The 14,374-nt window shown below is 41.4% G+C and overlaps 2 protein-coding genes across 2 annotated transcripts; one reads left to right on the top strand and one right to left on the bottom strand.

The window, feature by feature from the left end:
• The first annotated feature begins 4,272 nt into the window (after window positions 1-4,272).
• Window positions 4,273-12,150, top strand: ABRAXAS1 (abraxas 1, BRCA1 A complex subunit). The gene is made up of 9 exons (XM_068403765.1): window positions 4,273-4,359; window positions 5,075-5,165; window positions 6,501-6,537; window positions 8,025-8,091; window positions 8,686-8,879; window positions 9,532-9,651; window positions 9,972-10,056; window positions 10,556-10,664; window positions 10,825-12,150. The coding sequence occupies exons 1-9, from the start codon at window positions 4,273-4,275 to the stop codon at window positions 11,247-11,249; spliced, it is 1,215 nt and encodes a 404-aa protein (XP_068259866.1). The 3' UTR covers window positions 11,250-12,150.
• On the bottom strand, window positions 11,935-14,315 carry MRPS18C (mitochondrial ribosomal protein S18C). The gene is made up of 6 exons (XM_068403767.1): window positions 14,248-14,315; window positions 14,044-14,105; window positions 13,005-13,088; window positions 12,512-12,569; window positions 12,130-12,189; window positions 11,935-12,054 (listed from the first exon to the last, which is right to left on the bottom strand). The coding sequence occupies exons 1-6, from the start codon at window positions 14,282-14,284 to the stop codon at window positions 11,978-11,980; spliced, it is 378 nt and encodes a 125-aa protein (XP_068259868.1). The 5' UTR covers window positions 14,285-14,315; the 3' UTR covers window positions 11,935-11,977.
• Window positions 14,316-14,374: the final 59 nt, after the last annotated feature.

Below are 14,374 nucleotides of genomic sequence, written 5' to 3'. Positions count from 1 at the left end.
AGGTATTGCAAATAATTCAAATAAACATGCAGCAACAGAATGCAGCTTCACTCATTTGCAAGGTCCAGTAAATAACAGCTGATGAATTTTTACTAAATAACTACAAGCACTTCTTTATGATGAAGTACCCTATATGTCAGAAAAAGTTGCATGACAATGTGCAAAATTCTCTGTTCATTTGGAAGAATGAAATCCAATTTAGAAGAAAGGGATGCTGGTGACACAGGAGGAATTCAAGAGCAAAGCTCTCTTTAATTTAACAAATCTCAAATTGACACATGCAAGCATAAGAAATTCACTTGAAACAATGAAGATATTCCTGGTCTCCTAGGGAAATGAGAAGGAGATGGAGTGGGTGTTAGTTGCCTACTCTTGGTTCTCAATCTTTGAGATCATTCTACTAATTTCTTATTATTAGGCAATGTTTTGCAATTGTCTGAGGGAACCAGAATTATGACCCATTTATTTTTTCACTGCAAGGAGAAGCAAACACAGCACTGACCTTTGCCTATCTGTAGTGCCTTATATGAAAGGCTTAAATCAGGTATAAACAGCCTTTTGCTGCACAGGAGTGGCAATACAGCAGTCATCTTTCAAGCAGGTGCATATACACTGCAAGCAGATAAAAACTGCAATAGGATATCACAGCTTTCAAATAACACCACTATGGTTTTGCCTTCCTTCTGATACAGTACCTACTGCAGACACGGACTAGAAAGAACACTCAGCATAGCCTCTAAAGAGAAGGAATCACACAGAAATTTTAGGAACCACTCTTTCCAGGTATGCCTCCTTCCTGACCAATACTAACTATTCCAGTGACTCCAAAAGATGCCTGGAGGGATGTCATAGAGAAGAGTTTGCAGCCAATACCGGCGTGCCTTTCTTGCAATGTCTTTCTTATCAGACTACCAGAACATCCTATGTCCCTAGCAGATACTGTTCCAAAAGAGCACTGACACATCAACTTCAGCCAGGTGGTGCTTCAAATGTTGAACTAATACATATCCTACAGGTTAACAAAGAGATATTTCTACCTGAGGAAAATGACAGTAGGCTCCATGACTATCAATCATGGTCAATCTTCCATTAATTGATCTTTTTTACAGTAAATATACAGGGTATATTGCTTACCTGTTTTGAGCTGCAACATGATCAAAAGCTGCTTACATCTAGAACTACACCCTAGCATTGTCATTAGGCACATGAAGGTGTTATTATTGCTAAACTTGTTCCTCTGACTCCAGTTGTAGGGCTCTCTGGTATTTCTATGCAAGTTTTGCCATGCTACAAAGACAGCAAACCAGACTGATCTACTTAGAAAAGCCCTGTAAGTCAGTGACACAAAGTCAAGAGAGCAAACCTGGGTTGATTTCCCAGAATGTCTTAACATGCAGGGATAACTGCAATTATGTTTTGCAGGATAAGAAAATCTTTCAAACAGGACTAACCAGGGCATTCTTCACTCCAGTAATTCTGATGTGTGTACTCACACATGAAAACTACTCATACCTCTTCTTCAATTAAACTTTTACCAGCTATAACAAAAAAAGGCCCTTTTGGGTTTTGCTTATATCTTCTCAATGTTCCCACCTCACATTCAGCAAACTCCTCACCTGATTGCTACTTGAGGGTGAAATAATCTCTGGCAGTTTTGTTTAGATTTTTATCAAGAGTGAGGTTCATGCCTCACTTGTGAAACATCCTCCAAAAGGCCAGAATAACCTTAAAGATCACTTATTGCATGATAAGCAATGTCAGGTGCAATATTTATTTATGGAAACCACACTGTCTTCATGCACTAAAGTGCAAATATCGATTCCTCTGCATTCATACTCTAACTGATCTATGCTGCTCTTTAGGTCTGCACGGATCCCATCTACACCACTAAACAGATCTGTGTTTATATCTGACCACAGTAAGATTGTGCTATTTATGGTTTATCTTTGGCCACCAACAGTTGAATTATGAAAACATTGAAGAAGTATATTTAAGTACTGTATCACTCATTAGGATGACTAACACATTTAGCTCTGACCACACAAGCATTATTGTTTCCACACAAGATAAATGCAACAATTACAGAACCTTATTTATCAAATCCTGTAGTTTACAACAGGCTTGTGTCTTCATACCACAGAGGTGGAAAGTACTACATGTTCTGACTACATTTGTTTGCCTCAGCAATGTATAGATACCCATCAGATGTGTAGGCATTACATGACAGTCAATACGTACCTTATACCTTGCCAATATAAATCTTGTATATGGTTTGCGTATCATCAATGCTGGATGCAATAGAGTAACTTGTCAATGCAACATTCATTGCATTGATTAAATGCATAAAATTTTCTCACAGCTCTGGCTTAGGAGTGACTGCAATCACGCACAGGGTCCTTTGGGGCAATTTCTGAAAGATGTCATCATTCATGTCCGCTTTCATAATTCTCTCCACTAACAGTTATGCAAGCTGGCCATATCCACCTGCTCTCGTTGCCTCCACCATGGCAATGGGTCCATAATGGAGTCATTTGTTGCAATGTATCACTTCAGTTGCGTTGTACTTATTACCCATTAGTTTAATGCCACGTGGCCTGCACTGCAAAAATGTGCACTAGCTCTTCCCATTAATCTTGTCAATCATTCTGTATCATCTGGAGACTTGTCACAGCCTTAGTCAGAGACCTAGATCATCTATGAGTGTGTTGAGAAATAAAAGTCTTATCTGGTCCCCCTCTCCACTGTGACAACAGGTAAAAATCACAATGATTTTCCTCTTCTAAATATTGACACCATTCACATATATTTTAAATAATAATTACTTAAGGAGTTTTATTTAAATGTAAATATGCCAGAACTAACCATTCTCCTTCTAAATCTTGCCAACAAGTTTTAAGGGAAAAGAAATCGCACTAAAAAGATTAATTTTGTATGCAACTTAAAAATACATGTGTGACACCCCAAAATCGTGGAAACACCTCTTGAAAGACCACAGGAGCACACATCCTATTTCAAGATTCAGGAAATGAATGCCTAAGGTGAAGAACATGCTTACCTGTAGTCCTGGTGAGAGATGAAATCAAACATTTGCTCCCCTGAAGCGAAGGGGAAAAACTCCTGTGGCCTGTAGACTGGATCTCTGATCACATTTCAAAGAACACTGTCACTGTTAAGTCTCACTTCCTGATTTTTTTTTTTCTAGAGCTTTCTTCTGGCTGATATGGTCAGGAACATCTGCTAGAATGTGAAAAAACACGTCACTACAAATATTAAAAATAAGTAAAATGTGACTACTGAAAAAAGACAAAACACATTCTGCAAACTCAGTCTACATCTTAGGAAGGAGTAGTACAATTTACTGCTGTCAGATCATTGTTTAGCATTATCATTTTATTACTTCCTTATCACAATTTATTAGGTTATTAACTCAGAAAATTCTCACCACCATCCTAACAGTACAGTGCACCTCCAGACATACTCACAGCTGCATGTTGTTTTTCAAAAGATACAACCTTGTCAGAGGTAGGAGCTCAGCCAGCGCCATGCCTTTTCATATTGCAGGCTGGCATGACACAATCCTCCCACTCGGAAGACATCAATACAGCCGGCTCCACCCACACTCCCAGCTGGATGATGTGGGCCGGGCAGCTTGGTTTAAATGCTGTTTTGATGCTTTACTAAAGCTCTTAGTACAGATTAATAAGGGGCTTCTAGAAGCACATATCCTGACTTTTGGCCTGGAGCTATGTCGGGTCCCGGAGCTTGCAGGCAGGTGACTGGCAGGTATCACTGAGGCCAGGACACCTCAACTTGCCCTTGCTGCTGCACCTGCAGTTTTTCACTCCAGAAGCCACCCGTGAGACACGGGGGGACTACACAGCCTTCCCAAATCGGAGCGTTGTTTCACCTGAAGGGTAAAAACAGAACAGGAACTTAGACTGAAGAATGACACCACTTCAGGCAAACCGAAAGGGCCATTTCTGCAGGGAGCCTCGCCGGGCAGGAGGCGGGAAGAGGCCGGGAGAGCGAGGGAGGATTGAAGCGGGTGCGGAGGAGGTGAGGCCTGAGGCGGTGCGGGGAGGGCGGGCGGCGGGGGAGAGCCCGCGCCCCGCCGCGGGGCGGCCCGGGACAGGCCATTGCCCGGCCCCGCACGCGCTCTCCCTTCCCCGCCGCTCCCACACGAGACGGCGTGTGTCCGACCGGGCCCTGCCCTGCCGCCGGCGGCCGCTGGGGGCTCCCGCCGCCGCGGCGCGGCCCGCCATTGTCGGGGGCATGGAGGGCGAGAGCACGTCGGCACTGCTCTCGGGCTTCGTCTTCGGCGCCCTCGCCTTCCAGCACCTCAGCACCGACTCGGACACGGTGGGTGCCCCGGGCCCCGCCGCCGCCGGGAGGGGCGGGAGGGGCTGGGACGGAGCTGGGGGAGGACTTGGCGGGCCGGCGGGCGGGGAAGCGCAGGAGGGAGGGGCGGCCGTGGGTCGCGCGGGCAGCTCGCCGCCGCCATGGCGGAGCCCGCCGCCGGGCCTCCCCGGCCCCGCGTGGAGGGCGCGCTGCGTCCCGCCGCAGGCCCCGCTCCCGGGAGGGCCCCACGGCCACCCAGGGTCTCGCTGCACGCCGTGCTGGAACACGGTGTGTCCCCTCCACGCAGCACCCTGCTGCAATAGAGGCTGCTTGAAATTGTGGGTTTTTTCCTTTTAAAACGAGGAGGTGTGGGCCACCGAACGCCTGGCGTGGCAGCAGCGGCGCCGTGTCTGCCAAGGACTGACTGAAATGCTGGTCAGGCCGCCTGGCCTCAGCCTTGGAGGTGGGGTCACCTGTAGAGCCACAAACTGTTTGCTTGTGAATGGAAACATGAGGAGTGGAGAACAGCTGAGTATACATTCCAACCCCCCCTGCCCTGCCTTGAATATAGGCAGGTACTGAAAAATGAGTGAGAACCTATGCTGTTTTAAAAAAAAACAGTTCATTTTGACTGCTTTTTTCCTCTCCTGAAGACAGCGTTTACGCTGTTAATATTAGAAAGTCCAGTGAATTACTACTGTTAATGTGAACTTTTTTTTTCTCTCCCCCTATAAAGGAAGGTTTTCTCCTTGGAGATGTGAAAGGTGAAGCCAAGAACAGCATTACTGACTCACAAATGGATGATGTTGAAGTTGTTTATACAATCGGTTAGTCTGTCCACATTTTTAATACTGCACTTGGTTTCAGGCAACATATGACTGCTTACAGTGTTGAATGAGGGCAGTCAACACCTTACAGCAAGATCAAAGCTGCTAGATCCTGGGGTCCACGTTGACATAAAAAAAACCCACATGGAAGGGTTATTTTGTAGCATTTTAATTGCTAAAAAAAAATTCTACAATTTTACTGTAGAAAATACAATAATTTAATAGAAATACTAATTCTTAGTTCCTTGAATAGCTCCACTTTGGCAAGTATCTTGTCACATTAAAGGTAATTTAGGGCTGCTGCTTTGTCTTGGCCACATCACAAACTGTCCTGGACTACAGTTGCCCTGGAAAAACGGCCTATTTCAGTGATGTGAATGGTAATGTGTTAGCACCTATTACCTAATTTGGAGCTTATAAAATACTATGTGTGAAGGTTGCAAACTATTTACATATTTCATTGAGCAGATGCCAAATGTATTTTTCTTTATAGTCTTCATGGAGTTGGAGTGGATGTGCATTTTATACTAGCCCTTAACAAAAACACGCATTTAATTTTCTTTAAAATGCAGTTATACGAAAAGAAAGAGAACAAGGTAATACAGTATGTACCTTCTTTCCAATCTTCCTGAAAATATGGTAGGGAGAAATTGCACCCCATTTTCTAGTTTTACTATAGTTTACAATTAAGGTGTAAGGCTTTCCTCCACCACTGAGTCTCATAGCTGAACCAAAAATGTGGAGAAGTTTTTGTGGTAGCATTGATCAAGTTTCCCAGTCTCGTCATGACATTTTCATAGGCAGAGTTAGTTGCTCCAAAGTTTGGGGTTTTTTTTAGTTAACTTGAGAATATGAAAGTAGTGGGTATTTGGGTAAAGAAAAGGATTTAGAATGCCATTAGATCACCTACCACCAGTTATCATCTACCCTATGCGTTTCTGTTCTCCAGTCTCATCATTCTTACTACCAGCATCTATGCCTTGCTGCAGAGTAACTCAAGTGAAATCTTTCATATTACATACTACTCCTGTACTTGACAGAACAGAAGGAAAAATAAAGTACCCGATTTGATTTTTCACTTGACAAAATAGAAAAATGTATAAAAAAATACAGTTTATATAAGTAGTTCCCTTTACATTTGAAAAATTAGATTTTTTAAAAAATATTTCCTTTCTTAGCCTTATTTAATTAGATGTTAATGCATTTGATTTTAAGAAATTATATTATGTAGAATTCTTTTTTGGTTCTTTTACCAGTTTAATTCTCATCATAGCATACAGAAGAATATACATCTTGAACTGATAAACCCAGAGTAATACTACCTTCTCTTTCCAGATATACAGAAGCATATTCCATGCTACCAGTTGTTTAGGTAAGATTCTTAAGTAAACAGATATGAAAAAGTTAAAATTAACCTTAACTTGAACTCTCCGAGACTTAAAGTTGTATTATATTACTGAGAAAATCACCTGGCTGTAACTACAGTAGTCATATCAACCCCTTTGAATTACAAATGCAAAATACCTTATGTTATTCCTATTTAGGTTCTTCATGTCCTTTTTTGGTGTTTCTTTATGTATATAGAAATACTGCACCTTCTGGTGAGCTAGGATACCATATAAACTACAGAATAATGTCAACATACTGAAAAAAAATCATTGCTTTTCTAAAAGCATACATCCCAACCCCTCATCCTCAAAAAAAAGAAAGAAATGAAAAGGTAATATCAGCCATTGGTTTCTAAGTGGGTCAGAAAAAGAAACACTTGTTAGTCCCATGGCAGCAGTAGTTTCAAAGACTACACAGATGGGAACACAGCTGTGCAGGTTTACACCCCTGTAAGGGGAGAATCACAACACAGTTTCCTTCTCAAATCTTTCTGAAAATTAATAAACCCAGATGTTACTAGAAAGGCATTTCATAATCAAATTGAAGGCATCTTACTGTTAAGGGAGTAGTTACTTGAGCACATACACACCATCCTAGGAGTCGCACACACACCATCCGAGTCTTTCCTGCTAGGACCAGAGTCCCTTCTCAGCGGGCAACTCCAGTGAGCTGACGAGTGCCCCTTTCGACTCCTTTCACATATACATTCTCACTCTTGAGTCCTTCTCTTACCCTCCGGTTTGACCCTAGGTTTCCCAAAGCAGTCTCTAGTACAAAGTCTTATAAAGTAATTTAATTAAGTGGGACAGCAGTAGATACAGTTTGAGTTGGGTGCCTCTGTAGAGGAACCCTGCACAAAGAAATCCCTGTAATTATACCCTTACAATCAAAGCCTCCCACCCCTCATGTGACAGTTTAGACCAATAGTAGTATTAGGGTCTGGGGTCTTCCTGTTCTTCATTGGGTCCCTTCTTTATGTCTAGGTGGGCCATTTTTCTTCTTATCTCTAAGGTTGCAGTTTCCAGCTGATGGCTGTAGCTTCCTTATCTTCCATCTTGAACCAGCTCTGGGGCCTCCTTTTACTTGATTAGGTAAAAAGTTCAACATATCTAGGTGAAAGTTCACAGCTTGTGGCCTAAGGCTTCAGCAAATTTAGCTGCTGATGCTAAGGAAGCTGCTAATGCTAACTATTCTTAACATGACTATTTTGTAGTTGAGAGAACATAGATGCTACCTTTAACTTGTGTCCCAGTAGCACTGATGCCAGAACAGCATCTGGGCTGTTACAAGACCACCTACATAGCTATTTGAGTAATGAAATTAACCGCACTCTCCTAGCAGAGAAGCTGTGTCAGCATATCTTTATTCTTACTGGGGGGAAAAAAGCTAGTAAAGTGAGATGATTGCCAGACTAAGGAATAATTATTTCTAGCGGTTTTTTTTCCTCTAATTGTCCTAATTTTCTTCTAGCTTTTATAATTCTGCAGGAGAACTGAATGAACCTGCTCTGAAGAAAATACTATCAGGCTGTAAGAAGGTATTTTATTTTCAAATCTAAACCATACCAAGGATCTCACTCAGATTTTGGGGGCTGTTGTGATGTGGATACATCTTGTATCAAGCTTTTTTATTTTCTCCTCTTTTTTTAAATCTTGTATCTAGTCCCTCACAGTGCTGGTCAAGGCAGCTGCATCATCTTTTCCCCCTGAAAGAACAGTTTAGGTTATTTTTGACTAGTGTTTGCCTACATATATGTCACACCTTTATTTTTTTCTTACACATTTTCTAAGTGAACAGTTCAATAGTTTGACTTCTCCACAGAAGAAAGTTTCACAAGGGGAAAGTAGAAGCTGGAAAGAGACAAACAGCAAAATAGCAGAACCAAGTTTGCAGTGTTTCAGCTTGAGCACAAGCTCAGAAAACAGGCCAGTTCAACAAGTGGCTTTGAAGGAGAGAAGTTGTCACACTGGAATTAGGCTTAGATGTTTTAAGTTAACTAACTGCTTGAATACGTACACATCACCAAATAATTCAGATTTGTGACTTTGTACTGAATCCTGTAACTTGCTTCAATATGACACCCAGGGACAGCATGATTCAACAGTAATAATGAATTTTCTTCTGCCCACAGAGTGTAATAGGATGGTACAAATTCAGACGTAACACAGACCAGACCATGACATTCCGGGAAAGACTTCTTCATAAGAATTTACAGTCACACCTATCAAATCAGGGCCTTGTATTCCTTTTATTAACCTCTAGTGTGATGACAGAAAGTTGCTCTACTTACAGACTGGAACACGCCTTACATCGGCCACAAGAAGGGTAATTTGTTTGTTCTCTGGTTGTAATAACGCAGTAGCTCAGCATGTGCTATAACTTGTAACGGGTTTTTTTTTCTTTGTTGCAAGTGAATTATTGGTAACACTGTTTATTTTACCCTTGAAACTTACACATTAAATAAGATTGTTCCTTATATTGCTAGAGCCCAGTTGAAATCTCATCCTGGATTTCTGTTCAGGGATTTGCCTTCGTAACTATCTGTAGTGCCAGTGTCAACAGGAAGGCAGACAGTTCATTTATGCACATAAGCTGTTCTTGATCAATTTGTTTTTGTGTATAAGACTTCAATTATGCATGGTGTTCATCTTTACCTAACATTGAAATATTTAAGTTGCTGGTAACTTTCAGTTATCTTCAGAGACATGCTGCCCACAGGCTAGGCTTAACAAGCAAGTATTGGATTATTGTGTGACTCATACTCAAACAGGAAAAAGAGAGACATTGCTCAGAGCCTTGTTGCTCTTTCAGTTTGCCTTTAGCCATAAGTAGTCACTTATGTGTGATGTAGTATGTTTAGCAAGAACTAACTATACTGTAAACCTCCATCTGGGATGCTTAATGGTCAAGAACCTTTAACTATCAGAGAGGCCTTTTGATGTTAATAAATCATGTTTTCGTACTTCTGCTTTTTAAGTCTTTTCCAGAAAGTTCCTTTGGTAGTTACCAACTTGGGTATGGCAGAACAGCAAGGTTACAGAACAGTGTCTGGTTCCTGCGTATCTTCTGGTTTTGTGAGAGCAGTAAGACAACACAGGTACAATATATGCCATATTTACTGATATCTTAACTGAAAGCTACAGCTAAGTATAAAATACTTTTATAGAAAGATAAATAAAGTGCCTTTGCAAATGTATTGCCATACCCTGCTCACTTTTTGACCTATTTCCTGAAATTATTTACCTTTCCATGGTACTTGGAAATTAGTTCAGGCCCACACTTTGCCATGAGAGCAGCTGTGTCAACATAGACACCTAGCATTGAAGCTCAAAATGCTTCTTTATTCATTATAGCTCCTACTAAGTAAGCACTGGAATCATTAACTTGTAATTATACAATTACATTCTTGGTCCACAGGTCAGAATTTTTTTATGAAGATGGATCCTTACAAGAGGTTCAAAAGATAAATGAGATGTATGCCACGTTGCAGGAGGAATTGAAGGTAAGTCAGGTATACTTGCTGATAGAGTTACTTCCCGCAGTACTACAAAACCAAGTCAAGCAAAGGGTACACCATCTCGCACTAAATGACAAACAGAGCTGTGTCTTGAAGGGGCATATTGAAAGCTCAGGGAATTGCATTTACTATTAGTAGCTGTACACTAAGTTCTCAAAGTTGAAGACGTAAGTTTCCATTTGATCAAAAGTACACTGATAAATGCTCAAGTCCACTGATAAAGTCTCACAAGGATTATTTTAAGAGAGTGCTATCTGTAGTTTGTTAGATCTCCTTTGCTTAGATGGGAACAAATAAAACATCTTGCCCCTCATTCAGCACAAGGTTTAAGTTATCTCTGAAATCCACTTCAAGCTCATTACTTCAGCTTTTTACTACTTTGTGTCCAACTTAAAATCATGAGTACCTTTAAGGATTTTGCAACAAAGTTAAAGTCAGCTTCTGTGAATACTGTTAATTCCATCAAATGCTCTTTTCCTTGCAGAAAATATGCTCTAGAGTAGAAGTCAGTGAACGATCTGTAGAGAAACTCTTAGCAGAGGTGAGCCAATTAAAAGAAGAAATAAAGAGGAAAAAGCAACAAAGTTGTTCAGGTAAGTTAAAGAAATGTAATGCCAGTCTTATTAGGACTTCCAAAGCTGATTCAATTGGCAGAAGCACAAAACAGTTCTGAACCTGAGGCAGCCAAAACATTAGTGGTAGAAGTGCGTAAGAGGGACTGCAACTCTAGCTTGCTTTTTTTTTTTTCTCCAGGGGAAGACACAGACTACCCAGGAGAGCCAAAGGAGAATGTTCTCCTTTGTCAGGCACTGCAAACATTCTTCCCCAATTCTGGACTTCAGACATGTATTGTTTCCTTCAAAGGCCAACACATATCCAAGAACTGCTGTAACATTGACCATAATATTAATGTCATGGACAAACTGACTCTCATGGTAGAGGAAAGAGACTTCACTGAAGCTGAAACAAGACACCTAACCAAGCGTAAAGTCAGAGGGACCACAACAGGATCAAAGTCATTCAAGAAATCCAGATCGCTGCAGCTTCACCAAAAATTGCTTCAAGACCAAAAGGACAGTGACCAGGAAAGGAAGCTTACACTGAGTAGCACTGAAACAGATGAGGATGTGTTTGAAAAAAGAGACACAAATGAATACCCACACTCTCCTACTTTCTGATCTGTTAATGATTTGTCCAGATGACTTTGCACCAAAAGCTACTGCCAGCATATTCAAGTGACAGATCACTTTAAAGCACTGCAAGGATGAAAATAATGTAGTGCATTTTTGCAAAACATAGAGGGGTTTTTTTTCCAGTGCATGAATCCTGTTTGGCATAGAGACAAGTCCAGATGACATTCCCTCATTTTGCCTTCCAGAGTTAGATCTGTATTCTCTCTCAGGGTTTAAAAACTATACTAACAGGATGTTAGTGGTCATATAACCATGTCACATACTGCCTCAAAGTAATGCAACTTCAAGCTGCTGCTGAAGAAGCAGTACTACCCTTCCCTCAGCTGAAGCAGGGAGCATCAGATGAACACAGGTAACATGCTTAACAGAATTAGCAGCCTACATGAACTGCCAAAATTTAAATAATTTATCCTTAAGTATCCAGTACTTATTCCCCCCCCACCACTTCCAATCCAGCAAGGGAAAAATAGCCACCTGAACTTTAATAAGACCTGTGAGCAGAGGAAGTGGTCCATACAGCTGCCAATTTCTATTATGGCTTTCATCTTTCATACTTCCTTCAGACAATAAATTTTAGAGACTTGACACTTCATAAAAAAAGCAACTGACACCCACCCTTCAGTCAGTGACACATTATGCTAGCCAGCCACATTTCCAGTAAATAAGTATATAAACATGAAAAGTAGTTTTATTGATTATTTCTTTACAGTATATCACTCTGGATACTTGACATTACATATCTTGGGGTCTGTGAGAAATGATGGGTTCTTAAACATAACTGGCATAAATCCTGTAAAAAGATGGAGGTTTTCTTAATAGAAAAGTAGACTTGACTTACAAAACTCAAAAGCATAACCATACTTACCAAATACATGTGCTCTTTTAATAGCTTTTGTAATTTCCTTCTGCTTCTTGTTGCACAAGCCTAAAGAGATGAATCATTTTCAGTCTCTTAAATCAATAACCAAACCATTAGTTTAAAGGTGGAGAGGGATATTACTGACAATTCCCTCTAGCTTTGTCTAAGTCTTCCTAGAAAGACACGTGTGCTTATACTCTTAAATACAAAATTCATATAATTAAGGGAAATTTTCATTCCTTGATGAAGGCTACTAAGTCAGAGGAATACTACTACAAAATGTATAGAGTTGGTAGTAGTTACTTTTGGAAAGATAGTTGATATACAGTTCCTTAAGACTCCCAAGAACATTAATATTAACCAGTAAATGATTTAATACTTTACATACCTGTTATATGCCTGCCATAAATGCAGCCAGTATGCGGAGACACAAACTGGGAAAGAAGCTACTTAAAATGAAGAAATCCAAAGTCAGTTTAAGAACATTTTTTAGAGAGCTTTAGTTTATTTTACTACTTGCATTGTATTTTTCATTTTTTCATCTGTTTTACAAAACTCAGTTCTACCTGGAGACAAGAAAAAGTACAGCTTGCAGTTAAACAGTATTTTATATGCCAAAACATTTAAGTGGAATTAGAATTGAGGACTCTATTTGGTAAATAACAAAGCTGTAACACCTAGACATAGGATTAGTAGATTGAACAGCGTATCACAAATACATTATTTGACCCATATCTGCACACATTCTTACTCTAAGTTTTAAGCCCCCTACACATATGAATGAATTTTTCATTTTTTATCCTTGGGGCCTTCCCAGACACACATACTTTAAAACAGTAAACCAGTTACCTTCATCTAAGGACAGGAATTTTCCAACTCACCTGCACATTCTTGTAGTCCACATTTATTCCACATAAGACACATTTTTTAGGAGGCTCTTTATAGGGGTTCTCCATTTGTATGGGCTGAAATTAGAGAATTATTAACATCTGTAAGCTGCACAAGAAAATAAGGAATGTTTGTTATTTTTATCCTTTGGGCAAAACATGCCTTGAAAGCAAAAAGAGGTATTTAGTGCATGACTGAAGTTTTCCAATAACTTACCTCTGATTTCTCTTAATACATTGATTGTTACTTAACAATCTAAAAGACTTCTCACAGCTACACAGCCTTTTATATCTTCATAATAATGACAATGTAACAAGTCAATTAAAGCAAGCAATAAGATAGTGCTCACACCCTTTACTTAGAAGGCAATATCTACAGAAGCTGGTAGTAAGGTAGTTCTGTCTGGTAAATCACAAGATTTTTTGAAAATAATTTCAAAGCAAATGGCCTGAGGGAGCTCCTGTCTGCGCACACCCTTTAAACACAGAGATTGCCAAATACCTCCCCAATCCTGAAAGGTTCCTTAAGCTTCAGAACACACCCAGCACCAAATCCTTGCAAGATACAAGTGAAAGGAGAAATTCCATTTTTGCAGGCATTAGATTTGGGTAGAGAAAGAATATTTTTATAAGTTTCTGCTGGTACTGGACAACACATTTTTATGACATTACAACCACACCTAGTGCATTCTCTTAAGTCTCTTTCTCGGCTGTCTACATGAAATTAACACCACCAAAGGTTTTGCTGCAATTCGAGTTACCGAGACAGCCGGTTTAGGTGACCACAGTTAAGACATGGGCCTGTAGATCAATGGCACCTTAAAGTGACTTCCCTCAGCGCTGGGTTCCCGCTCTGTAACGCGCCCACCAGTCGAATGCAGGTTTTTCAGGAGCCCGAGCTACCCACAGACCAAACCAACGCGTTTTCAGACACCCCCGCTGTCTGACCAGAGCCCTCCCGGTGCGGGTGGCAGCGGCCCGAGCACGGGCAGGGAGGAGGCAGCTCACCGCGGGCAGCGTGCAGGGGCCTCACCTGGTCGGCCCGGCCGGGCTGCCGCTCGTGCTGCAGGCGGCGCGGCCGCTCCCACAGCGCCGCTGCAAGGGAAAGAGCGACAGGGTTAACGGCGGGAGAGCCCGGCCGCACGAACGAACGCCCCCCGCACCGCTACGGCCACCACCGCCCGGGCGCGGCCGCCTCGCCCGAGAGAGAGAGAAGAGGAACGCAACAGAAACGCACCGGGCACCAGCCTCCGCCACGGCCCCCTCGCCGCCATATTGTCCTCCGCACCGCCCACAAACAACGCCACTTCCACCCATACACCATTCCTTCGCGGCGCGGGCTCCCTCACCGGCACAAATGCGAT

Source organism: Nyctibius grandis, chromosome 6 (genome assembly GCF_013368605.1).
Source record: "Nyctibius grandis isolate bNycGra1 chromosome 6, bNycGra1.pri, whole genome shotgun sequence".
NCBI lineage: Eukaryota > Metazoa > Chordata > Aves > Nyctibiiformes > Nyctibiidae > Nyctibius > Nyctibius grandis.
Note: the sequence above shows the minus strand (reverse complement) of the source record. Positions and strands in the feature narration are given on the sequence as shown.

Excerpts from the sequence above, each read along its gene's own strand:
- ABRAXAS1 (XM_068403765.1), top strand. The coding sequence starts at position 4,273 with ATGGAGGGCGAGAGCACGTCGGCACTGCTCTCGGGCTTCGTCTTCGGC. Across the intron at positions 6,538-8,024 it reads CCATGCTACCAGTTGTTTAG|CTTTTATAATTCTGCAGGAG; the intron begins GTAAGATTCTTA and ends ATTTTCTTCTAG. Across the intron at positions 9,652-9,971 it reads AGAGCAGTAAGACAACACAG|GTCAGAATTTTTTTATGAAG; the intron begins GTACAATATATG and ends CTTGGTCCACAG.
- MRPS18C (XM_068403767.1), bottom strand. The coding sequence starts at position 14,284 with ATGGCGGCGAGGGGGCCGTGGCGGAGGCTGGTGCCCG. Across the intron at positions 14,106-14,247 it reads GTGGCGGAGGCTGGTGCCCG|CGGCGCTGTGGGAGCGGCCG; the intron begins GTGCGTTTCTGT and ends TTTCCCTTGCAG. Across the intron at positions 12,055-12,129 it reads TAAAAGAGCACATGTATTTG|GATTTATGCCAGTTATGTTT; the intron begins GTAAGTATGGTT and ends ATCTTTTTACAG.